The sequence below is a fragment of the Excalfactoria chinensis genome, chromosome 22, assembly GCF_039878825.1.
Source record: "Excalfactoria chinensis isolate bCotChi1 chromosome 22, bCotChi1.hap2, whole genome shotgun sequence".
Lineage (NCBI taxonomy): Eukaryota > Metazoa > Chordata > Aves > Galliformes > Phasianidae > Excalfactoria > Excalfactoria chinensis.
Genome location: NC_092846.1, coordinates 4,322,014 through 4,348,827, shown reverse-complemented (window position 1 = coordinate 4,348,827; position 26,814 = coordinate 4,322,014). Strand labels below are relative to the sequence as shown.

General features: G+C 46.2%; 1 protein-coding gene across 1 annotated transcript in view; it reads right to left on the bottom strand.

Moving 5' to 3' along the window:
* The window catches only part of CSMD2 (CUB and Sushi multiple domains 2), a 191,898-nt gene that overhangs the window by 107,937 nt on the left and 57,147 nt on the right, over window positions 1-26,814 (bottom strand). The window contains exons 7-11 of the mRNA XM_072355231.1: window positions 12,971-13,083; window positions 9,307-9,384; window positions 3,811-3,898; window positions 2,554-2,678; window positions 408-529 (exon numbers count right to left, since the gene is read on the bottom strand). Of these exons, the coding sequence (XP_072211332.1) occupies window positions 408-529; window positions 2,554-2,678; window positions 3,811-3,898; window positions 9,307-9,384; window positions 12,971-13,083 (526 nt within the window). The remainder of the gene's footprint in view (window positions 1-407; window positions 530-2,553; window positions 2,679-3,810; window positions 3,899-9,306; window positions 9,385-12,970; window positions 13,084-26,814) is intronic.

Sequence of the window (26,814 nt, the reverse complement as noted above, 5' to 3'; positions counted from 1 at the left end):
CTTCCAAACTGTACATGTTGACCGACAGGGACGAAAACATCACCTCCAACGTTCCAAACAGAAGTAACGACAGAAGGGACTTTTTAATTAACTTTAAACACAGGCATAAATGGCAGTGAAGAGAAATACTTGTTTGGGAGCTGAAATCCCTGTTGGTTATGGGCCAGCTATCATCCAGAAAGAAGTGGGAAACAAGGATTTCTGGCACAGCTTTCCTGCCCCAGCTGAGCACTTGCTTAGGGGAGATGCTTCACTAAGCTGCTCAGTGTTTCACCACCATTCTCGCCTAGATATCAAAGAGGTTTCAATTCAAAATAATTACACTGGCTTCTAATTGCCTCCTTTAATGAACCGATTTGTCAGCACCGACAGGATGGCACACGACACAACGCATCTCCAAGACCTACCTTGGCTGGGTTGAGCGCGGTGATGACCCACACGCAGTAAGCGTTGTTATCGTATTGGACGGGGTAGTTGGGAGAAGTGATCACGCCGCTGGGACCACGGAGGTACATGTCACACATCCGTGCTGTGAACAGAAAGCAAGGCAGACGTGTGAGGGAGATCTGCTACGTTTCCTTTCCTCGTTGCAAGCCTAAAAACAAAACCGTCTGTATATCAAATATTCATTATGTGAGGGCTGACTCCGTTCTGATACAACTTGGCTCAAAGAACGACGACGGCAACTCAGCTTCACATCTCAAAAACATCTTAGGTGAAGTAAAAGCTGAAAAGTGCTTAAGGGGGAATTTTTTTTTGCTCGTGGTGTTCCTTTGATGCAATATTTAATCAGGAAATGTGAAGAACAGCATCTTAGTTTTGTAACTGCATCTGCTGCTGTAATGGATCCTCCAGATTCATCTCTCATGTTTCAAATAAGGCATCCACGAGGCTTTTCCATTCCTAAACCAGAGTGAATCATGGCCAATGATCTCCTGGTTGACCACAATGTTTGACCACATGGCAGATCTGCATTCTGCATGTGTGGCCCAGCTCCTGGAGGCCATCACACCAACCCTGTCCTAGCTCACAGAAGGAAGCAAAGCCTTCTTATTCCCATCTTAAGAGTGGGCAACAGGAGCACAAAAAGATTAAGAGATGCTCCCTGGACTCACAGGGAGCCTGCTGCAGATGGGGAAGCTGAAATGCAGCCTCCAACACAGCAGTAAGATGCTCCATTACCACGCATTAGAAGACGGCAGAGTCCAATGGGCTCTGAACTGGCTTATCAGGCACGCTGCGAGCTTAAAGAAACCCAACAACAAAACGAAGACAGAAAAAGTGCTTCAGATCTGAAATAAGAAGCAAGTGGGAAACTTTCTGCAAAGGAAAGAAACAACCCAGAAGCTGATGGTGGGAAAAAAAAAATCAGTTGATTCATAGGATCGTAGTAATGCAGGCAAATCCTTTCTTATCTCTTGCGAGAGGACACCATACATTTCCTTTATAGTGTCACATATTTATGCCCAATATCCTCTTACACTGATTCAATTTATTCTACGCTTGTTTCAAGAATTGGATGGGATTCCAAAGCCTTGAAAACCTCCGCAGATGAAATTAAAGGAAAAAAAAAAAGAGGTGGAAAAAAATAATACCAATTGATGACTTTAAGAGCTTTGGATGGATTTAACTTCAAATATTACAAGTTGTTCATTATTAGCATTACAAATAGCACAATTATGCGTGTACAGAGAAAGGATGGAGTGAAAGAAAACAAAACGGCCAAGGGCAAAATGGACACCAGATCTTATTTCGTTGCTGAAACGAAGCTCCATTTGCTGATGGCTCCTGATAAGGCCACCAGGTGATCAGTTTGATGTTGGTTTCCAGACCTCCACATTGTGTCTTCTCTCCTTCTTAAACCTTAAGGAGAAATATCTGGGGTGGAGCAAAAAAAGGGGCAGAAAGCACTGCTGAAAGGTATGGACACGGTACACGAAATATGCCTCACCAGCAGCACAGCAAGTAGCTACATGAAGCTCCACAGCTAACTGAGTTTTGTTAATTCCAGTCCACTGGAGAAGTATTAAGATCTAATTGACACGAAGCTGGCAAGACCAAACTCCCATTGCCAAGAGCACAAATGCTCACAGTGCAGTGCTGACCAACCAGCAGCACGGAGCTGATGTCTGACAGCAGCTTGAGAGCACTGAGGTTGCTCTCCTGGCTGCACCTCCTGTCTGAGTGAGGGTTATGAGAACAGCATATAAACACAATGTTCAGCAAAGGCTTGAACCGTTCTAGGATTGCCCGACAACATATTTGACTTTGAAAGGGAAGGAAATATTGAGCCAAACAGAAGCTAAACAACAGGGATTGTAGGAAGCTGCCTCTGAGAGGAACCAGAGATGGTTTTCCATAGGGCAGCCAGGATGTGCAGCCTGAAAGCCTCCAGTTCAAACATTGCCCTGAGAAGCAGAGCTCGAAGTCAAAAGGAAAAGGCAACAGGGAGCAACCAAGTGGGGACAGACTCAAGGACAGAATGGGTGATGGATGACCGCGGTTTTCTCATCAGCCCTCATAAGTCAGTACAAAATAACACCGCCTTCTTACCTCTGCACACCGGCCTGTGGTCACTCCAGGCAACAATGATGTCGCTCACTCTCTTACAGGTGATGCTTTTGGACCCCTGTAAATCGTAGCCCTCGTTACAGGTGAACTGGATGCTGGAGCCTAACCTAGCAGACAGAACAAAGGGGGAAGTCAGCAGCTGAGATGCTTCTGCAGCAACAGCTTTGTCTCTTGCTTTTTACTATCCAAACTGTGAACAGAGAGAGTTCACCGGCCCTCCAGGCAACAGTGGAAATGAATGAGGGGCCAGCTCTTCCTCGTTCATTTCCTTGTGCTGGGCTCTGGTTGCCTGAGGTGGTGAGAGTCCAAGAACAGGTTTGAGTCTTTCAATACAACTTCAGTGGGAGTTTTGTTCAGTTCAGGAGCTCAGTCCCAGGAGATGGCAACGTTCTCATAAAGAACAAAATCTTTATCTGCTACTGATAGATCTGTTCTTTGTTCTATCGCTCCAGATCCTTTGCTACTCAAAGCAGCGCTGCCTTATTCGCTGAGACAACACAATGCCAGTTTGGCAGCAGCTGAGAATTTATCCTATGGCATTTAGGGACTCTATTGGGAATTCTCCCTTTCCTCCACCCTCTCCTCTAAAATGTTCCCTGCATTTCAGGAGAGTTTGATAGACGCAGGTTAAACTGAAAGACATCTTGAGTGAACAAAACAGCTATTGGCAGCAAAATAAGATTAAATATTGATTCACCATTGCTAACAACAGGCTGATTCATTCCTACATGCTTTAAACGAACGCTAGCAACTACAAGGGGATCACACCATCATTTTAAACTTGATAAGAAAACAATTATCCAGCACCACATTTACTTATTGACAAGGAACTGTAGCACAGCTTCAGGAAGTCACCTGAAGTTCTCTGGCCACAGAGCTGTGCTGGGACTTGGGCTAATTTAGAAGTGATGCTGTTGTTGGTTAAGATGGTTCTTTCTGTGCTTAACCGGAGAAGGGACTGACAACAAATACAGATCACAGCAGCGTGGCCAGGAGCCCATGTGGTGGTAAGGGAAATACTCTCCAAGAGAGATGATGACAGATAGATTGCACACACATGCACATTTAGACACGCTTGTTCTTCTGCATCACTGGCGCCTCAGCAAGCTTTTCAGACACGGCACGATGATATGTGCAGAGGGGGCTCTACAAACAGACCATGTAATGCCAAGGAGAACACACAACGGTTGTAACAAAAGCTTTGCAGCATGCGTAAACACACACATCAAAGGCTCTTACCTAAAATCGTTGCCTATTCTTTTGCCTCTCTCTGGAATCCCAGGGTCTGGACACATATTATGTCCCTGGGACACACCAACCTGAGTTACTACAAAGCAAAAACAGCACATACAGAGACAGAATAGCAATAGAAACAGTCTTTCATCAACTATCTTGGTGGATGTGGAGAGAAAGATGGCAGCTGGTAGCTCGAAAACCTGAACACGTTCCATTTTGTTTGGCAAAAACCAACAACCAACCCAGCTTTGGAAACAAGTTTAACTGGAATCATTTCAGCTCAGTTTAGACACCAAAGTGTTTTCTAGGAAGCGCCCGCTAGGAACATCGCTTTCCCTTCTGTTCTGCTACAGAAGTACCTCTGAAATGAGAGATCTTTCATACTGCAAAATGGCACCAATTAAGCAGCCCATTCCCAAAGCCTGTGATTAAAACAGCCACCGGCACCACCGCGGGGACCGCCTGCCCTCCCCAGCCAACCCAATGAGGAGGTGGGGTGTGATACCAGGGGAAAAACAGGCAGAGAACGAGAGAGAGAGGAGAGGGAAATGTGAGTCTAGCATTCTAAAGCAAGTAAGTAGTTTGAACATGAAGAACTGCATGGAGCAACCTTAATGTGACTGCCGACAAACATGGGATCAATGAAGCGGTGATCAGGCGTCGAATAAACATCTGCCATCCTGATGCTCTGCTCCCCGTTCCCACCTTCCCTTTCAGCCTGTCAAAGTGGCACAGCCGAGCACTGCTTGGGATGGACAGAACTCTCTGGGACGTGAGAGATCTGGCAACTTGTTGATTTCTATTCTGAATTCCAGCGACTACCAACACGTGGGATCACTCAGGACAAAGGGGCAGCTTTGTCACAGAGCTGTCAGCGTTGATGCAATTCAGTTTTCTCCCTCAGGACGTAAGGAAAACACACCATCATCTCTTGTCATCAAGGCTGAGGTGGTGAAGCACGAACCTGAAGTGAGAGTGTTCCCTTCTACCCCTGCCTATCCCCTGACTCAGGGAATGATCTTGGTGCACAGAGCTGCTGCCAAGTGATATGGAGGCTTAGGCATGGAAGTATTACATGAGCAGATAAGCACATGGGGTGCCTACACAGACACAGGCTGCAGAGCACCAGCACCCAAAAGGCAGGGCTGTCAGAACGTTATTCATTTGGTAATGACACCTCGTGCAAGTCCCTCACTACAGCTGGAAGACATAACACTGTACCCAAAAGGATGGAGGGATCGCTGCTTCCATCTGAGCACCTACAGCAGTGCTGGCTGAGTGCTGAAAGCATCGCAGCTCATAACACCTCCTTCATCCCATCCCTCCCCTTCCTGCTGCCCCTTCCCCAGCAGCCCCTCAGCACAGCACTGCCCAGCCCTGCCCCTCTGCTTCAGCCTCCTCCTCCAGGCAGAGATACAGCTTGATGGGAAATCAGCCTCCTAAGAAACTGCTTTCCCCGTTTTGCATATTCATAACCTCGCATTAAGCTCCATCACGTGGACAAGCAGAGATGCTGGCGAGACAGGAGCATTAAAGCAGCACACAGCATCTTCTGATGGCTGCGTTTTGTAGCTACAAAGCTTTGCTGCCACATTTCCCAGGCTGACAGCTCTGAGTTGGAAGGAAGGAGCAGAGCTGTGCTACCCTCAGAACACTGGAGCAGCCACAACCAAACCCCACTCCACGAGCAGCACCTCCAGCATCCACCACAGCTGCACTAGAGCTTGGTGGGTTTGTTCCACTGAGATGGATTCTTTTGGCCTGATCTATTCTCTATTCTTGAATACGCACATCAAATGGAAACACGCCAGCATTGAAACACCCCTTCCTGCAGAGCACACCAACAGGTTGCCTTTCCACATTGCATCCTTTGCTCAGACGACTACCAGACAACACCAGTTACACCATGTTGGTTATCCTGAGCTGCTGTCACAGCCATTTCTTATGTCCCAGATTGGATGACGGCAAACCTGATCCATGGCTTTGGGAGCAGACAAGGCTACAGATAACCAGCAGAACCCACAGGCAGGTTGCAAATCACCAGTCACACCTCTGAAGACTAAAACCAGCTCTTCTCTCATTACCTAGCACTTTATCAACACCCATACAATACGTATACATAAACCAGTGAGCAGATCAGATACAAACAGAGCGAGGAGAAAGGAAAGGCTTCTCCATAGCATCGGACAGTTTGCTTTGTCAACACGAAGGAGAGCAAAAGGAAAGCAGAGGATGGATCAGATGGGCACAGAAACGTTTCTTCTTCTGCCTTCTAAACGCACACACGGGAATGGAACTAAAGCAGAGTTGATAAACCACATTTGTTATGCTGAGAACATGCAGGGGGTTTTTTAGCCCTTACAGGTTGGGAAGTCCCTCCCTGCCAAGCAAACATTAAACATTTCCAATACCTCTGTGATACAAACCTAGACCTTAAGCACTCCCATGCCTAGCTAGCACTAAGCAAGACTCAGGCTGAGAGAGCCTAACATTGGAAGTGACTGCTTCCAGCTGGGATTTCTATGCTGTTATCATCTGGGGCATTCTGAACCCGTATTTCACACCTTGTCGCTACCTACAAATAGTTCCCATGTATGTGAGAGTTTAAAATGTTACAGCCCTATGGATTTTAGGCACTTTGTTTGCAGCACAGCCCACTGGAGCCCAGTCCCCCTCATTGGGGAGTTCATTGCTCCTCTGCCCCACACTCACTGCATTGCTGCAGCACAGACACTCCTCACACCTGATGCACAAAGCAGGCTGGCTGCACCGCTGAGCCCAGCAGCTCCCATAAATCTGGCTGAGACCAAACTGGATCAACCCTCCAAAACAACCTTCATATTTGTATAATTAGTACCAACGGATACATCCCAAGGCACACTGAGCTTCACACAACCCCTTCCAGCAACGTTTTCAGGTGTGCCTCATTCAAATGTCACAAAAGCGACTCCGATGCTGTTTTGCAATCAAGATAGAGTGTTTTCCCCACTGTATGCACAAGGAACACACACATTTACGTATTGCATGCAATGCACTTCCTCACCGCTTCAGGAATACTGCAAACACAAAAGGTGAGCCCCTCAGTTACCACCAGAAATAATCCTCTAAACCTAATATCTAATATTAAGCTGGATTTTGATAGCTTGCTCCCCAGAGCTGTATCATTTTTCCCCTAGAAATGATTAAAGTGAGATGCCCAATTAATATTAGGGACGGTGAGCAGTCTGAAGCACTTGATTTAAATTTCAAGTAAACAGGTTTGACTGCAACTGAACACAGTTAGCAAATCCCCCACCAAATTCCATGGTTTTATATCAATATCTATATATATATCTATATATATATCCTTTTCCTGAATGCAAACAACTGTGATGTGAATACATTCTGCCTCCATTCAGACACGTGAAACGGGCTTTAATCTGGCACGTAACCACAGCATCCACTCAGCAGAACTGAACTCCTCTGATAGAACCTGCAGGGCAGCAAGCATGGAGCTGCAAGCTGCCCTATGAGACAACAGAGCCCTTAAAGAAGGAGCTGTACTACCTGAAGAAGGGCAAAGACCACCAGAAACCACAGCGGGCAGGAAAGGGTTTGGAAATAAAGCACAGCACAGCTCTTGCTTGATGGAATGGCAAGAGAAATACTATCAGACTCCAGAGACCTTTAATCAGCCTGTCCCACCTGCATGGTCGGCTGTGATGCACAGCTCAGAGCTCATGGAAGTTACAGAGAAGAGCGGGCACAGCCAGCTGAGCAAATCAGAACAGCAAGGGGAAAAGAAGATAACACTTTGGGCTCCATTTTCTGAAAGTAAAGCGTTTTCTGGTGATGCCTCCTATGGAGTCAGCGTTTCTGAAGCTGAAAATTCACTGTAACAGGAGTGTGACAGCAGAAGGCTGTGCGGGATAGAGGTTAATCGGGGTTTATGATGCAGACGTTGCTGAGCGCAGTGTACATGGAAGGAGCCAAAGACAGGAAGGTTGTGGCAAAGCCCATGCTGGTAACAGAAAGGGATTTGGGCCACAGTTCCTCCGCCATCAATACTCCTACAGCTCAATAACTTTCAGGCTAAGCTGCCTTCCTGCACTGCGTTTTGCCTTAGCAAATATGACATGATTAGTGCTACACAAGATGCTGAAGTGGCAGCATTCAAGGCTGGAGCCTTGCATTGGGTGAGGACGGGCTGGGCAGAGGCACCAACAACTTCCAGCAACTTCATCCTCAAAAGCAAAGCACGGCTACAGCACAGCACGACACACTGAAAATACACCAAGGACTAACGGGTTGAAAACAGACTGCCATTTTTCACTTGGGGAAGAATCCCTGCACGCACCCCAACATCCCAGATAGCACCAATCCCACGACCAACACAACCTCCCATCTCACGGAGCTCCAATGCTCACTCAAACAAAGGAAGGAGTATTTTCTATCACCTCGGTTAATTTACGTCCTGCTCAGTTACCTCGTTGGACTTTTCTCCCGTGTAACTGCAGACTACAAGCACTCACGTGAACCTGACAGTGAGCCAGCATTGAGCGACGCTTTAAATTCAGTTCATCCACTTTCCTCAACTGAATTTTGCATCTGAAGTTCAGGCGAGCGGAATGTCCAAACAGCACCTCTTTGATGAGCGTAATGGGCCGTGCAGAACAAGTACAACCTCTCCTCTAAAAACTACTTTAATTTACTCTACGTTCCGATCCTATTTAAACCCCTGTAAAATATGCCGTGGAGGTAACTCAGATCCCTCATGTTTCATCTCAGAGCCCCCTCAGGAGCGCAGCCATCTGTTGGGTCACGTGCAGAAGGAAACGATGAGCGTCGCTCCCTGATCTGAATAGGACCTCATGTAAAGATGAATGGATCTAATGGGTTCACTTACAGCCAGAGGAAAACGCACCCGGTGACAACGCGACGCTGCGAGCATCTCCCTAACAGACACCAAACATCAGATATTCTGAGCGCTGAGAAACTCATACAGAGATCACAGAAGTCGGTTGCTACAAGCTTTTGCACACTGAAGTGGCACGATTGTTCTGCAGGGATGAATAGTTAAATAAAATGCAGAGAGGAAAAACAAAGGCTGCTGTTGATTTCTGCATTTCTGACAGGTCTGTTGGTTTTACTTTGGTGGTTCCTCACCCCTACCCCTAATTTTACAACAGAAACATGAATTCAGATTTCCAGATTGGTGACACTTTGACACTTTCCACACTAGAAGAAGACAGAAGAACCCCAATCTGTCACTGAATAGGAAGCATACAGTATATATTAAATGCACACACACCGATCCCCTGCATACCCACTTCAAGGGGTTAGTACATGCTTGTGAATAGAGCACTGGGAGGGAGTGATGCAGTAATGCAAAGGGAAGAAAGGGTAAAGCATTAAAACTTTTTAAGAGTGACAAAGTTTTAGAGATTACTGGAAAGTCAAATGGGATGTTCAAGGAGACCATTGTACAAAGAGAGCACGTGGAGGAGTCAGAACACTTACACACTGATGTCTTCTGGTTGCTGTTCTTGCTTGGCATTAGCTTCACCCCTCTGGATTTCAGCTCCATTTGCTTTTTGACTACAGAGACAGAATTAAAACAAAAAGAAGGAGAACATTTAGAAAACCACTGGCAACAGCTGCACATCGCCCAGATGTTTGGGCAGCTCTTCCTAACCCCTCAAAGCCATCAGGTTCCCCCCATTCGTTTACCTTTGTTAGACCTACTACTGCCTTCGTAGAACTGAACCAAGCTGACCCAGGGCATACGACCCTCAACACTCTGATCTCCTTGTTGGCAACCCTGCACACAGCAGGGGGTTGGAACTGGATGATCAATCCATTGCCAAAAGAATCCCACGCAATACAAAGATGACCAATGAAACTGAGCAATTATTTGTCCCTATTACCCGGACTTGGCCATACTGAGGCTCTCTCTGCACAAACCCCACCTCACCAAATGAGACACAAGAGGTTTCCGAGTGACACACAGCAGAATTTTTACTGGCACGTTTGAAGTTAATGTGGTTAAAGAATAACTTCACATAGGAAAGCACGTCGTCCATATTGCTTTATAGGACCCTTTTTCTGATGAGCCAGTTCTCATCTATGGAGAAAAGCAGCCCGTCTTCCACTTCAGACTGTTCTTTTCTTGCTCTTTATCTCATCATACTTTCATCTCTAAATTAGCACATTCCGAAGACAAAGTTGTCAGGAAAAATTACCAACAGAACCGACGAGGTTTTTTTAATCATGCTTTTTCAGCTTGAAAAAAAAAAAGAAAGAGAAAAAGCTAATAACATCTGTTTGCAGGGGCTTCAGACAAGGAGATGTCAGGCATCATTCCTTGAAGCTCACCCAAGGTAGTGCTTCTCTGTGCTCGCTGCTACAGCTTTTTGCCTTCTACTTAAATAAAGCATAACTTCAAACTGAGGGCTGAATTGCCTTAGAAAACATGCAAAAAAAGCTGATGTTGCCTGGTATGAGCACCTTTAATCTGCTGGGGGTTTGTTGCCTTTTTCTTTCCCTTATTTTTTAATTAAGTAGGGCAAATAATTAACAGTATGCCAATTCCAAAGCAAAGACGTGCTTGTTTCCTTCTGATGCTTGTTTCCTTCTGACTGCAAATCCATCTGCAAACGCTCCAAGAGAAAGGCAGCAGCTCCCAGAATGCCCAACAGCGCTGCTTTCCTCCAGGTGATGTTATGTTAATTCCAGGACATTTGCAGCCTGATCCCAAGGCTTTCAATACAACACTGGGTCAAGGATGTAAAAGAGGCCACAAAAGCTGAAGCCTCAGGGGAAACCTGGCACCTATCCCTGCCTCTGCTGGAAGGACACCTCTCAGCCAGAATTAAAGCCTGTAACAAACATCAGAATTCTCCTCTTTTACCCTTTTTTTCCCCAGTGTTGCCCAAAGGACTGAATGGTTTGCACAGCACACCCCATATCCCTGCACACCCTTTGCAGACCTGCCAAAAATTAAGCCTGTGTGGATATACATAGGCTTAAAAGCCATTTAGGAGGTGCAATATGTGCAAAAGAGCTCATGAGGCCGTTATTAAAGATGACAGGTCTGCCAGTATTTTGCATTTTGCTATAGGTTGCAACTCACCCACATTTATCTTTCTACCTGAGAGTGAGTGGAGGACAGAAAGGGAACGGGGAGGGCAGATCAATGGAAGATGCAATTATGCGTTGGTATCTATCAGCTAAAAAGCAATTTGGGGCCCTACTTAAGTAATAAAATATATGCTGAAGAGATGGACTACACCAGCCGGATCATTATTTAGATCTGTTTAGCATCATTTTAAATTCAGCAGCCTTTTCATTACCTCATTTACAGCACCTCATCACTGCACTGAGGTCAGACAGAGACCCCTGGCTTCTCACCCTTACTGTCACCTGCCCCAACCAAGGCACATCCAGTCTCTTATCAGCTGCGGGTACACAGCACCCATTGGGGAATGAAGACAGAGGCTAGGGAGAAAAGATCAATGCATTGATTTATCTGTGGTTCCTTTCATTTGCTTTCACAGGATGTGGAACGCAGTATTTGCAAGAGTGCAAGATTCACCTTACATAAAAGAGACAGGAAAGGGAAAAATATTTCCACTCTCTCTGCAAAGGAATAAATTTACTGCATTCAACATAAAGAAAACCTGTACATGGGCTGATTCCATCTAACCTTGCTTTTATGTTCATAAAGAGATTTCTAAACTGGGGCATGGATTAGCAAGAGCTGAAATGGAGCGTACTAAGATGGAGTTCTGCTAAACCTAAGTATCAATGTTAAACAAGTTGGAAGGGAAATGATTTTCTCATAGATTATCAGCAGAGCCAGGTACATCTCAGAGGAAACAGGATGCTAATAAATGGAAAACCAACAACAAATCTGATTAATCCTAACCTTCCCCCCCGCCCCCCCTTCCTTCTCTTGGACAACCCTGAGGTTTGCTTCTATCTCCACTGCTAAAAAACCACATTTTAGCTGCTCTACTTTATAAGGCAATCCATGTCCTATTTTGTATCTCCTCATTTATTTATCCCCATTAAAATATTTATGCTCAAACAAAGCGATGTCTCTCTGAAAGGGTTATGCAGAGTTTTCTGAAGCCCTATTGGCATTTGGAGTGCCCCGTCAGCACGGATTCCATTGGCTGCCAAAACTCTGTGCCCCGAGCTGCTTTGTTGTTGCACTGTTTGTTCTTTGCTTTGAAGCATCATGGAGATCTTTCCTAACAGCTGGAAAGGACCTTCACAAACTGCAGAACATCCAGCAAGAGGCTGAAGATTGGCTATCAGGCTCCCTCCTGCTTCAGTGGTGTTCCAAGGGCACGTGTTTAAGTTCGTCTTTTAAATGCTCGATGCACACAGTTCATTATGTCTAACAAAAGGGTTTCCAAGGAGCGTGCTAGATTAGAATCCCCCTGACATTAATCTAATCAAGGGGAATTATAACATTAATCTCTACTTTTCTATTTAGGACAAAAATAAGGATGATTCAGACAGGTGTTTCAATAGAAAGCAGCAATCGTGGCTGCAAGGAAAACGCCGTATCAAGAGCCATCAGCTGCATCATCCTTTGTGTTACACAGAAGAAAGAAACCAAAAGGGCTTTAATTATAATTCAAAATAAAGGAACTGATACATGAGAGGAACACGAGGAAAGTTAAGAAACAACGGTGATTCATAATGCAAAGCTCTTTGCTGAGGCCATGACTACACTGCTAAGGCCAAACAAACAAGGAACCAACAGGGTGAGATTACAGACTGATGAAACTCATCTCCCTTTCACTGTGCTGCTGTCAGTCAGTGCTTACAGCACCTCATCCTCCCCCAGGTCCCATTTCTTCCCTTTGGGGAAAGCTGTTGCCTCTGGATGTTGGACATGAGCTGGACAGCCCCTTCCAGCTCCTTCTCTGCCTCAGTTTCTCCCTCCCTGATGCTGCCCTTGGAGCTGATCCTCCCTCTGGGTCCTTTCCGTTGCACACAGGATGCACTGAACTGCATTCAGCGCAAAGGAATTTGCCAGTAACTCTCAAGCATTCCTATTTCCAACACGTTGCCAACAGCAGCCCTCCATACAACAACCCAGGTAGAAAATGAAGGTTAAAAACACCAAAGAATCACACAGAATTCAGCTGGACGTGCTGTGGGTGCTCACCTTGGTACTGGGCGCTGAACCCCTTCTGCCTGTGGTTGCCATCAGATGTGAAGTGAAGCCGCAGCCAATTTTTACTGCTGATAACTGGGGCAGGAAGATTCATCCCAGTGAACCTGCAAGAAACCAACCAAGAAGAGCCAGGTGTTATTTTGACTGTGAGTTACACTAAGAACCAAACATCCAACCACAGCCAACCCTCCTCAGTGCACATGAGGGACGTGTCTGGTTAACAATGCTCAAAGGACCAACAAATGTTCATTTTAGCCCAGTCAAAGCAAAAGGATGTTGAGAACAGTCTGCTTTCATTGGAAACTGCCAGCAAAAAGTAATGATTTATGATCTACCCCAACCTGGAGGATTACAGCCATCAAACATGAGGTGCAATGCTCCATAGCCATCAAACATGAGGTGCAATGCTCCACAGCCATCAAACATGAGGTGCAATGCTCCACAGCCCATTCAGTCCTGCTCTCTCCATACCATCTTATACCTCTTTAGCAACAACAAAAGAAACAGCATTATGCTGTCTGCTTTATTAAACTCAGCCCTGTTTCTCAGCAGAGGTGTCACGTGCCAAGTCTCAGACGGGAACAGTGTTTACCCAAGTCACAGCACCCTTGAATTGAGGTGTGTAATGGGAGCATTAAGCACGGTGAGGGAATAACACTACCATGACAAAAGCTATTATGGAATCCTATTATTGTTAACTAAAACCCATTTAATTTTTTAATCATAGACTGTCACTGACTTCAAAATTATTGGTACTTTGGTATCCATGCTTTCTTAGGTGAAGGTAAAAGCGTGCCGTATATCTCTTTGATTCAAAAGGATGCTTTAAATTCCACAACATTCCATTTGCAGCAGCAGAACCGACAGCCCAGAAAGCATTTCCAAAGTCCTTCACCCAAGTGACACCTCCAGAGGTCACAGCTCTCCCATGTTCCCAAGGCAAACAGCAGGGAGCTGAGATGATGCTTGGCAGATCTGCAATGCACTCCTGCTCCACTCACTAATGAAGCAGCAGAGATGATGATGCTGCATAGCTAATGCACCTCTGCCACCTACAGTACAGGCTTCAAACCTCCTGCATCCCGTGGGGTGAAGCCAACTTCTGCACAATTAAGAACCACGACTGAACACATCCTGTACGCTGCACATTGGTTAACATTGCTCCCGAATGTTTCACTATTGATGATTTTAAGTCAGTTCTGCAGAACCTTTTGAAATACAAACTCCAACTTGGCTGAGATCAAACACATCTTTGGGGCTGAGATCAGACGTGGGGCACCTAAAAGCAATTCCAAGGAAGTTATTGTGGCTGTTTGTTATGACAACGTGTTGAAACTTAACACCCTTTTCCCCATGGACTGCTTTATGATTTATTCTGAATTCAAAGTCAAACTCCTCATAGAGAATCCTGAGGTGTGCGGAGCCAAATTCTGCTTTCAGAACTGCGCAGAGCTGAGTAATTCAATTACCTGATTGAAGAACTGAACAGTGAAATCAACCTGCCTGCATGCAGCAGCTTCACCCTCCTCCATCTCACCCTTTTGAATACATGTGTGTACTTTGGAGAAGTGGATGCAGCAGCTGCTGACTCATCATTCACTTACACACACACTGACCTGTAGGTACACCAATAGTTCACTATTAACTCCCAAGAATCCCACATACCTGCAGTGAAAAGCCAGATACCTGCCAGCCAAGTGAATTTACACTTGAGCACTGATTAGAAAATTAACAGACAGCACTCCTTGCTACCTGTGCAAGAGCACAAAGCAATTACTGAAGGCAAAAGCAGAAGTTCAGAACAACAGCCATAACCAGAGTGTTTTGCACTGCTGTAGAGGACTACAGAAGAGTTGGGGTGAGAGACAAAGTCTCCCCAAATCTCTGCATTGAAATCCATCAGCACCACATGGCATTTGCTTAAGACCCTGACAGCCCTTTGAAAGGACTCAATCAGCCACAAAAAGCCACTATCAGGTCTTCATTTCCAACACGCTGCTGCTCGAGCTCCCAGCACACACACACTGTATTCTCCAGGGCTCCAGTCCAGCAGACTCCCTTTTATCTTCCCACCCCTTTATTTCTGCACTGAAGCAGCTCATTGTTAACATCAGTTACAGGATTCAGATCCCAGGACGGCCACTGGCACACACATCTCAGCAGCTCCTCCTTCGTGTTCAGCTCCCAAAGGCAGCTCATTCTGGCCCACATGTGATGAAGAAGAGCACCAGACAGCTGCCTTGCTTGGGCTTCCCCAGTGAAGGTTGGTGATGTGTATTGTGCACATGGTGGAGAAACCCACAGTGCTAACAGAAAACATCACGCTCACCTGCCGTTAACTACTACTTTTTCACAACGAGGCTCCCACAGGTTTAAAATAATCACTGGAAAGCATTAATGGTTAATTGATAATGGAATATTTAATTACAGGTAAACACGGTTGAACTGAAGCAGCTGCATGGTCTCTGAATGCAAATACCCCAGGATGCTGCTGCTGAATTTCAGCCAGTGCAGGGAGGATGCTCAGCACAGAACCTGCAGAGCACCCCGAGCTCCCTGCACCCCCAGACACTGCCAACACCAGGAGCACACCCAGCACTGCCGGAGCTGCAGCACTGACAGCAGCTGCAAGCAGGACAGCACACAAAGGCACTGTGAGTGCTCGCAGAGGTGCTGCTTGAATGAGGATGGAGCCCAGCGTTCGTACCTCAAATTTCTCAAGGTCTTGTTTTTTGTTCTATAAACCCAGCGCTGCTTTGTTCCCCTCCCCTCCTTTCCTGCTGCCGTCAAGCAGGAGTTATGAATCACTTGACTCAATATGCAGCTTCCCGAATGTGACAGCATGTTAACTGGAACTCCAAGGCCCTGCAATGACTAACCAGAAACATAAGAATTAGGGGTGTTTTTTCGTTGTTTTGGTTGGTTGTTTGTTTTTTTTTGGAAGTAAAATCAATACCCATTACTCACTGATAGGAATTCAGTGCCCATTCTGCATGAAATAGCTCTGCAATCCAGCAGGCTCTGAACACAGCTGCTGTAATCTCAGCTCTCCTCTGAACAATCAGGGTCAGCTCTGCCCTGGGATCCCATTGGGTCCATTTGGGACCATTTGTGGTGGACAGAAAGGTTAATGGGATCAAAACTTCTGAGCAAAAGGCTGAAATGTGGTTTTTCTCCACTGCACTATTTTCCCTATTTCTTCTTTCACTCTTGTATTTCACATTGGATTCAAGCATTAAATATTTATACCGCTCATTCATCCATTCCTCCCTTGGTGCAATTAGTATTATTGTACATGGCTGGCAATGATTAATCTGCATTCACGCACCATTATCTATTTACAATCCCAATTCTTGCTTTAATTTTGTTCCACACGGAGAGAAAGCAAGAAAAATCAATAAGACATCAGAAAGTGAGGTAGGAGCTCTGGAATAGAGGAAGGAGATATTTGCAGGCAGAAGATCCAACCCTAACCACCCTGCTAGCTGACGAGCATTGAGTTTGACCACAGTGAACCCAAAGATGATGGGGCAACTCATGGCCTGGACATCACACAGATTGACTGTAGGAGAGCACGGAGCCAAAGGTCACAACTGGAGTTAAGAACTCACCTTGGAATCCCACTATGTCAAGTGCAGCACTGGGAGGCAATGGATTTAATATCAACTTGAAGGCACAAGGGCTACGGTGAGTCTCAAAGCGCTGCATAGGATCCCTGATCTGCATGGCTGTACCCACATACAAGTGCCTGGAAGAGACAGCAGTGTGGCTGGAGAGCTATTTTTCCTTTCAGTACAACCAGGGGACACTGCTGTATCTGCATGCATCCTTCACCCGTACTTCTAACTTTGAGTCCAAACCCCTGCTCGAATGATCGTGAGAGCTGAATTAAGTACCATCAATTTAGAGCATCTTATTTAGCACGTCAGGTCTCTTAAACAAAGTATACTTAAGCACCTCTACACCTCATTTTTTGGTGACAAGAGACATCCCAGCACAATGGACTTTTATATGGAAAATGAATAATTAGATTAAGTTATTGTTCCTCACTAAATGCTGCCGGGGATGGAAAGAACACAGCTGCATCTCAATGACAGCACTCTCCTGATGAGGATGAGCCTCTGATTCTCAGTCCCTGGATGCAGCTCTGTGCTGAACTCCCCTCCCCATAACCAGGCAGTGCAGCCTGACCTCAGATGCTCCACTGCTGCCTCCTCCCAGTGGAGCTGCACTCACCTTGCATGCCAGGATTCAGCTCTGGCTCCAAGAGCACCACATTGCTCCCATTGCCTTCCAGCAGCTGTGCTACCTGCCCACGCTGCTCCCGGGTCTGCAACCCAATGAGTTCATCACTCCTCTCACTTCCTCTTTTCTCCTTCTTTTTTTCTTTTCCTTTTGCATTCCATCAAAAGATGAAAGCGTTTCCACGCAGCAGCAAAACTCCACTCATCGACATGGACTTTAATTACTGCCTGCTCCCAGATAAATTTGCCTGGCTAAAAACAAATCGATACTACTTTTATTTTGCAGGAGCCTTGACACCGAAAGCCTTAATTCCTCAATTCTTAAGTGACATTTCCCCAGCTCATCCTTAAGAGAGCAGAAACCAAAGGCCTGGATGATCCAAGGTGACGTGGCTCCGCTGCAGACAACAGAGCCAAGCAAATTGACACCACGCTCAGGACCCGACAACCTCATTTCTCTGCTGTTTTCTTTAACCCATGAAACGTTTCGGAATCATTGCAGTCTCATTAGTCTGAATTCTCTTGGATCCTTATTCTGGATTAATGATGGGCACTTCATGAAGGAATTCATTAGTCTGTACGCATTGCTGAGGTGGAGCAATCCAACGGATACAGTGGTCTCTGGGGAGTTCTTATTAAGCTGAGCAGTGCTTATGCACACACCCACCTACTGCTAATTGGGTTCTTACTTTAACACAGGCGGTATTGCATACATATATATACACACATGCATATGTAAGTAGGCGTTAAGATACACACAAGCACGTGGCTTATCTCACAGGTACATGGTTTTCAAGGCATTAATCAAATGGAGATGTGCATCTCTGGAATAAAATTCAAGCTGAAGGCACAATTTGACATGCCACTCACGGCAGCAAGGAGCAAAATGCAGATGGTGCACAAAGGTAACCACAAGGTGCTCCATCTGGCCATGAGAAAACGTCTCAGTGGTCACCATACTAAAGCCACGTTACAGCCAACAGGGAGAGCGTGGGGACTTCATGCAGGTAGGCAGAGAATGGCTCATTCCCCTAAAGCAAAGGGCCCTTAATGCAGCCGTAAACTGATTTGAGAGAATAGAAGCCAAATGCAGAACCAGAGCGTGGCTTTTTGGCTCAGAGCAGGACTGCAAGGACACAGCACTGAGCAGGAGCTGCTGCTGGAGCCACACTGTTCCATGGAGCACCTCCCACCATCCTGCACAGAACCAGGACTCAGCTGCTGTCACACCAACAGACAGGTAGCAAACGTGATTATATTTATTCTATTCAGGAGACAACAAACACTAATTCAACACAACAGAAGAACAGCTAATGCGATCGAAGCTTACTAATGCCGCACTGCAAATCCCCCAAAGAAATCTGCTACAGCTTTATTACAATTTCCTATAAACCCCTTCTGCCTTATTATCAGTGTCACGGAGATTGTTTTTCTCTGTGCAGGCAGAGTTAGATGCGTTGATAGCAAGAGACACTATGTTTATTACTTGATAAATAGCAGCCATTTCCATCACTGCGTGCATAGATACGCTCATGTCTCTGTCAGACTAACGACGCTCTTAAGTTCCATTAAACGTGGACTCTGCTTTAACAGATGAGGCTGGAAAGCCATGGGCTGTGTTGGCACAACAGTCAGCCCACAGAATTCCAGAGGCTGAGCCCCAGAAACCCAATGAAACTCACATCTCAGCCTGCTCAGGTTGTTCCATTTGGGAGCTGCTGCTTGACCAGGTTGAGGCACCTGCACGTCTAAACTCATAGAGCTCACAGAGCTGATGCTGCCTTCCAGTGTCCCATTAAGAATGGAAGATGCCAAGCATCAGTTACAACCAGAGTCAGGGCTGGAGCCCCTCCATGCCTGGCCCAGACAGGAGCTGCCACCTGGTTCAGGTTCTGTAGTTTCTACAGAGGCTCCTCTAGGCCAATGGCATCCTGGCTTGTATCAGGAATGGTGTGGTGAGCAGGACTAAGGAAGTCATCCTGCCCCTGTACTCGGCATTGGTGAGGCCTCACCTCGAGTACTGTGTCCAGTTTTGGGCACCTCAGCACAAGAAGGACATGGAGGTACTGGAGCAGGTCCAGAGAAGGGCAACGAGGCTTGTTAAGGGCTTGGAGAATCAGCCCTATGAGGAGAGACTAAGGAAGCTGGGGCTGTTTAGTCTGAGGAAGAGGAGGCTGAGGGGAGACCTTATTGCTGTCTTCCAGTACCTGAAAGGTTCTTACAGTGAGAGTGGGGCAGGTCTCTTCTCACTACTGACTTGTGACAGGACGAGGGGAAATGGCCTCAAGTTGCGCCAAGGTCAAGTTTAGGTTGGATATTAGAAAGAACTTCTTTACAGAAAGGGTGGTTAGGTACTGGAATGGGCTCCCCAAGGAGGTGGTTGAATCGCCATCCCTGGATGTGTTTAAGAGCCGCTTGGATGTGGTACTCAGGGATATGATTTAGCAGAGGTTTGTTGTTGTGGTATTGTTTTGTGGTTGTTTTTTAAGAGATAGGCTACTGGTTAGGCTGCGGTTGGACTTGATGATCTTCAAGGTCTTTTCCAACCTGAGTAATTCTATGATTCTATGATTTGCAATCTGGGGCTCAGAGAGCTGACAGCTCAACGAAGACACGCGAGAATTACAGCAGTCATGGCTGTAGGAATTACAACAAAATGCAAAGCAGCCTCAGGATGAAGAAAGCCATCACAAATTGCAAGTTCTCCGAGGCAGAGAGTATTTAGCACTGTAGGATCTGAATGTGACTGGAGTTTCTATGTAGCACTGCAACTCAATGCTGATAATAAATAATGACAGAAATACACCACATGCAGAAAATCCATCTTCACAGGCACGGTGCTGCCACGGCCCCGTAAAGCAGCAGGGAGCTGATGGGCTGTGCAGCACATGGAGATACAGGGCTGCTCCAGCCATCACCAAGTGATGTGTGGTACCTTGCTGCAGGCCGAGGGCAGCCCCACATCCTGCTGCCCTCCTGCTAAGCCTGAGGCAGCTGAAGTTTGCATTTATTCCTGTGCTGTTTTGACCATTTTTGCAGTGTTTGAGGCACGGACTCAGAGGTGGCCTTGGTTCTCATGCTGTTTATCTTGCTCCACAGCTGCTGCTCTGAACAGCTTTTCTTGTATTCCCACACATTTTCAAGTGCATGTGAACTTGGGACGATGGCAATGCCCCCCAAGCCAAGGGACAGCCAACACTGATTGCAGTGTGTTCAGTTCCTACAGCCACAAAAACGAGCTGCAGTCACCTCCCAAATGGAGCAGGGACAACCAGAGCTGTACCCCTGGGTGCAGACATAGAGGGGACACTTCTGAATCCTTCAGCAGACAGAAGAGTTCTGAGCTATCACGGTCAAGACTGTTTACCAGGAAACTTCCAACTGCAGCACAGTGACAGTGAGACATGAATTTCTGTTGAAAAGGGCTCAGTGGAACCATCTGCTTATTTACTCTAGATATTAATTTAGCACGAAGCCCAAAACTGAAGAAAAGCTGCACGGTGGCTTCCAGCCAAATCCACAGAAGCCACGTTGTCCCTAAATTCCAGCCTCAGCACTGCTCTACATTCCTTAAACCTTCGTGTATCTCTATGCAGAGAGCATCAAGTGCAGATGCTGCTGAGCTGGTGCAGCGCTCTCAGCAGTTCCCAGCACTGAGCATCACCAGCTCCACATGCCAGCAGCTGGAGACCGAATGCCAAACCAGGGACTCTTGCTGGAAGTCCAACCCCAGGATGGGATCTCCTTTGCAACAACATCCAGACCTGAGATACAACTCCACTGAATAAGCAATGCTAAGGGTGCACCCATGAGCTACAGCTGACAATGCTGTGTATTTGTGCAGCTGGGATAAGAGCTCCTCCTGGAACGGCCCCATACGCACACACCGACCTCTATGTCCTCCCGTATCTCAGGTCACACATACAACATTCCTGCCCCAAACTCCTTCCAGGTGCAGGACTGATCAGGGCTGGGAGAACAGCCACAGTGCTCAGGCAGGGCTAATAAATAAACAGCAACCAAAGAGATGATCTGTGGGATCACCGGGAGGAGCTTTTATGAGGGAGCGAAGATTCGGTAATGATGATGTTGAAGAAGTGGTTGTTTGTACAGAGTGGTCCCCGTGGTAATTTCAGCAGTGACTACAGAAGTATAATATATAGGATTATTGCAGGGAAATCTCTCATAATGAAGCAGATTCTTAACTCGGTTTGACATTGTCATTTTACACTCTACTATTTAATGTGGGACCCACACAGTAATAAATACTTATTCTGCCAGGATACCAAAGCCCTGTGAGAGGAGCAGTATAGCACTTACAGCAATGAATTGTTAAGCCAGATTCTCATTTTTGCACTGAATACTTCATTGTCCTTGTTGCCTCTTTAGAAAGAAGAAGAGCTACCTGCTTAAATCACGCCGGAAGATTTGATATTGCGTTCCCTGATAAGCTGATGCTTGAGCCTTATTGTAATATGGCAGTGGAGACAAGGAAGCATCTTCAGCAGCGCCCAGACAGCAAAGCTATGGAAAAAATAAGGCTTCTTTCCCCCCTATGCTCACCCCAACACCTTCCATCCCAAGCCATCATTAATGGCTTTGGCTCTTCCTGTCACAGGGCAGATTCTGAAGAGGTGCTTGTGAGATCGTGTATATTCACTATCACTATCCTCTGTTAAGGATTCCATTGCTCACCACTTCTCTGCTCTCTGGGGCCTTTGTGCTCAGGACTTCCCAACCTGCAGCCTTCACATGCAACGTGCACCTGAAGGAAGAGCAAACTTCTTATCCTTACTGTGTTCTCTCCAAAGACATCATGGTTTCATCTTCAACAAGGGGATGGAAGGTCTGAGTATTGCTCTTGCAGCATTAATCACTCCACAGTAATCAAAGGCATGAGCAGGTTTTGAAGACAAAAGGACTTGATGGACTTTGGGAAACACCTGCGACTAAGCCGGTGGTTCCCTTTATCATGCAAACCATAGTGCTGGAAAACAATCACAGCCCTTTTAATGTGATGCCTGCAGAAGCCATCTGAAATGTTAAATTGGCTGCATTTAAGAAAACATTGCAAAAAATATCATCAAAATCTCCATAATGCAAACAATTCCTGTTATATCCAATCCGTCCCTCAGGACAGACCCCCGTGGCTATGAGCCATGAAACTGCGGTGGCACAACCTGTTATGTCCCTAAACAACAAGCAAAGGAGGACAGGGATGAGCCAAGGTCACAAAAACGGATTGCAGCAAGCTGTGTAGGAGCAAAGCAACACATTTCAGAAGGCATTTAACATACAGAACACACGGTAGAGCTGTGCTGTCCTGCGAAAAGCATTGTGCTATTACAGAGCTGCACTTCGTGTTGTGCTCCAGGTCATGGCACAGAATAGGGCGATATGGCCATAGCAGAGCTGTCCCCAGTGCCCACCCAACCATCAGCCCCTAACCAAGCTTTCAGCCCAGAGCCCATTCATTCTCTAGGCAGCCTCACGCAGTGACTCTTTAATAGTATTTCTTTCTTCCGTGTCATAAAAAAACCTTCATATTGCAATTACTTCATTTAATGCCACGTAATGGCTGAACGAGCTTGTCAGCTACCTGCACGAGAGGAAAGGCAAAGTATGGTGTAATTGCATTAAAGTGGAAAACACGAGTAACTACTCATATTAAAAAGGAGCAGAAATAAAAAGGCAACACAGTGTGAATGATGGAGAAAATAAATACTTCATGACATGGCAGCTGAACGAGGGACCACATTGCTCCCATTGACCTCACCCTGCAGTCAGAATAGTAACAGGGAAAGAAGAGAGAAGGGGGGAAAGTTGGAAGCACACACCTACAGGGATGGAAAGGGGGTAAAGTGGGCTCGTATACAGACTCAGGTGGAGGACGTGGTGGTGACGCACTGGAACAGGTTGCCCAAGGAGGCTGTGGATGCCCCATCCCTGCAGGCATTCAAGGCCAGGCTGGATGTTGGTTGGAATTGGGTGAGCATTGGGGTCCTTATCAACCCATAACACTACAGTATTGCTACAAGGACACACGTGTACACCTCAATAAAATCAAACCCTCGACCTTCACTTCATGCAGCTCAGACCACCTGAACCTCTCGCAAATGCAAAACATTCACCAAAACATCAGATCACAAAAGGGAACGCATTGCTTCTATTAACCCGGTGGCTTTTAAGGTATTTACCACCTCGAGTCCTTTTTCCTGCAGTCACAAATCAGACGAAGAAAGGCTGCAGGAGAGGAGGCTTTTAAAAGTATCTTTAGATTCACGCTGTATAATTACGAGAGCTGACAAAGACGCTGAACCTTTTACTTCCCCCTGCTCTGCTATAAATGTAGGCGCTCAGACATTACACAACGTCACCCCACTCCACATCACACCCCACACAGATCCTCACCACGGCTGATCTTCCCAAGCAAACTCACAAACGTCAACATTCATTTACCTGGTAATTAACATCATTACGAGCGGTGACGTTTTTTCTCATCTTCCTGCTTTTTTTTTTGTGCTCCTGTCAAGGGGCTGCTTTTCACTTCGATTTTTTAAAGAAATAGTAAAAAAAAAAAATAACCCACCCCCAAAGCTGGTCTGTCAAACTGACAGATAAGAGACAGCAAAAAGATGGGTGCTGATAAGGGAGCAGCTCCCAGCAATGAGCTCTGATGTGCTGCAGCCACAGGTGGAAAGCCAAGGGTTCCCCCCTCTGTCCAACACTCATTAATGAATAGCACAGAGGTTGGGTCTTGCATGGGTGAGACACTTTGGTGGCCAAAGCCATTGAGTGTTCTGTCATTGCTGCCTTTATTCTTCAATGAAATGCCAAGTATTAGAGGAACATTATGACGTGTTATGTATAAGCTTCTGCTTCTCATAGGGACTCTGAGCAGGTCCACAACACAGGTTTTCTTCTGCCAGGACTGATGGCAACGTCTCTTCTTCACAGTTAGGTATCTGCAGCCTCAGATGCATTTCTAACTGCTGCACTAACTACTAAAGCTGAGCAAAGTAAAGCTGAAATATTCCTTTTTGACGAGCAGATTGGACTAACAGAACACCTACACGTCAATACAAGCATGACAATTGGACTATGACGGTAAGGAATACAGTATTATTTGAAGGCTTAAAGCATATTCTTGCAAAGTAGGTGGGAATTGTAAGCTAACAGAAACAGTATTCATAACTTTAGCAATACATGAAGGAATTCTGCCTATAAGATCAGCACTGCCTTGCATCTCAACTGCTGACCAGCCAAGCACTGCTCAGACACAAAGAAGCTGCCACATCCCAGGGCCCAGAAGGAAACTCATCCTGCAGGAAGAAGTCAGGCTGCTACAAGAGATAGGGCAGAGCTCTTCAGCAACCACTGTCAGATGAAAATAAAGACTGGAAGTGTATTACAGCATGGAATGTCTCATCCATTCCGTGCTTGAATTTCCCTTAGCGAAACACACAGCAAACTCAATGCACCTCACCACGTTATCAGGAAGAGACAGTCATTTTTAAGCTACAGCTCCCTATGAACTCATATCAGATAACTCTTTTCTCTGCATTATTGTGATGTTCCTGACTTGTGCATGGCAGTGGTGGATGGGGAGCAGCATCCTTGCAGCCATTCCTCACTGCAGCCTCTCCAGAGGCACTGGGAAGAGCACAAAGTGTCCTCCTTAGCATAGGGGCAAGAGAAACACAGCATCACCTCCACACCAAGCCCTGCTGCAGTGCTCTGCAATGGGAGGGACAGCACTGGGGGGGCTGAGCCCCCACTCTGGCTCTGACCCGTGTCCATTCCAGCACTCTGAGCCCAGGATTTATGTGACCAGAGCTGGCCTATTGTGATGAATTATGGAGGTAATTCAGGGACATGAGCAAACATTCAACTGACTTCAGATTAATGGCCTCAATTCAAAGCGAATTGTAGACCCAAACCAAGTGGGACGCAGGCAGTCTCGTGTGCATTTTAACACCACGCGCTCCTTAAGTCAATGTTACTGAATATTGTCAATTGCACATTTAAATGCGATTCCTGGGGAAGAGCACAGATAAATGAGGCTAAATAAACCAAAGCAGGGAAGGAGCGAAAGGGTTTTATTTGTAGCTCCTGAACTCTGGGAATTGGGGAAATCTGGAAAGTCTCTCAGGCTGAATTATTGAGATAATAAAGCACCTGCTGAAGAGACCTCTAAATGCTGTAATGGAATTATATCATTGCCCCAGAATAATCACAAATGCAGGTTTCTCTTTTGAGACCAAAAGAAACAACGGAAGGGAAAGCAGATAGATAAGTGGAATGCAAATCACTCGCTCTGCTCACAGTAAGCAAAAAAGCCCCGACATGAAAGGAGAGAGGCCCTGTGGCACTGCAAACAGGTCCCAGTTTTATTTACTTGTGTGGGGTCACTTGCAAACAAGGGAGAACAAACACAAAAGGGAACAGGGAAGCACTGAAGCAACCCCACAGTCGAGTGTTCTGCCTAGGTTTGATGGTAAGAACATCTGAACTGGAAGTGGGGTTTTACCACAAGCTTCTATGTAGCCTCTATGACATCATCTGACCCCAAGCTTGGCATAATTACTTCACAATTAGGTCATCTGACCCTTGCTCTGACATCATTAAGCAACACAGCTATTACAGAAAGCCCTATTTGCTACAAGAGAATCATGCAACAAAAAGCTCAGCAGTGAGACAGGGATGCTCCCTGCTTCCAGGTCTCCATTCCCCATTGGCTGCCTTTCAGAAGGGCACGATCCACAGAACCAGCATCTGCTCCATCATGTAACACTTACACAGTGTTCCTGCTCTGCATGAACGTTTAACACCACTGGGAGCCTCACTAAGACACCCCATACCTACAATGAATGCTCAGCATTGCAACATGCTTTATTTGCATGCATTTATTTGCACGCCTGTTCTTGGGCACAAGAGCTCTGAGAGGTGCAGGAAAGCTTCCTGCTCCCCAGGAACAACAGACGTAACCTTTAGAAAACAAGTAAACAAAACTAAGGGGAGATTTCTTCTGTTCCCACACAAACCTGCAGAACCTTATTACATTTTCATTTACTAAAAGGTAATTAATGATGGCTTTTACGCCCTCGGAACCTTTCAAATTAATGAAAAGTCCACCCAAATAAATTAGACGCGTAGCCCAAGAGCTGCAGATTTAAATTATAGTAGTTATCCTGACAGGAACCAAGAACCAGCTGTCACATACAATTATTTTTAGGGCTGCTACTAAACCGTTCTCACATTATGAGCTGCCACCTCTCAGCAGCAAGCAGCAGCTCGGCATTTCATCACGGCAAAAAAAATGAGAGGCATCCACTTATCTCCTTGGATAGGGCACACATTGCTGGGCAGCCAGCACTGCATCATGATCGTGATGTCACCTCCACCATGTCATCGTCACCACGACATCATCACAATCCACAGCCAATAGGGTTGAAGGAAGCAGAGGAGTGACTCCGTGAGTCACAATGGCACAAGACCTGCTGCCATGATGGGGCCGTGAGCAGAGCATGGCCCGGCCGCACTGCCCTCGTCGCCTGGTCTTCTACGTGTCCGTCAGGAAGAAGAGCAAGA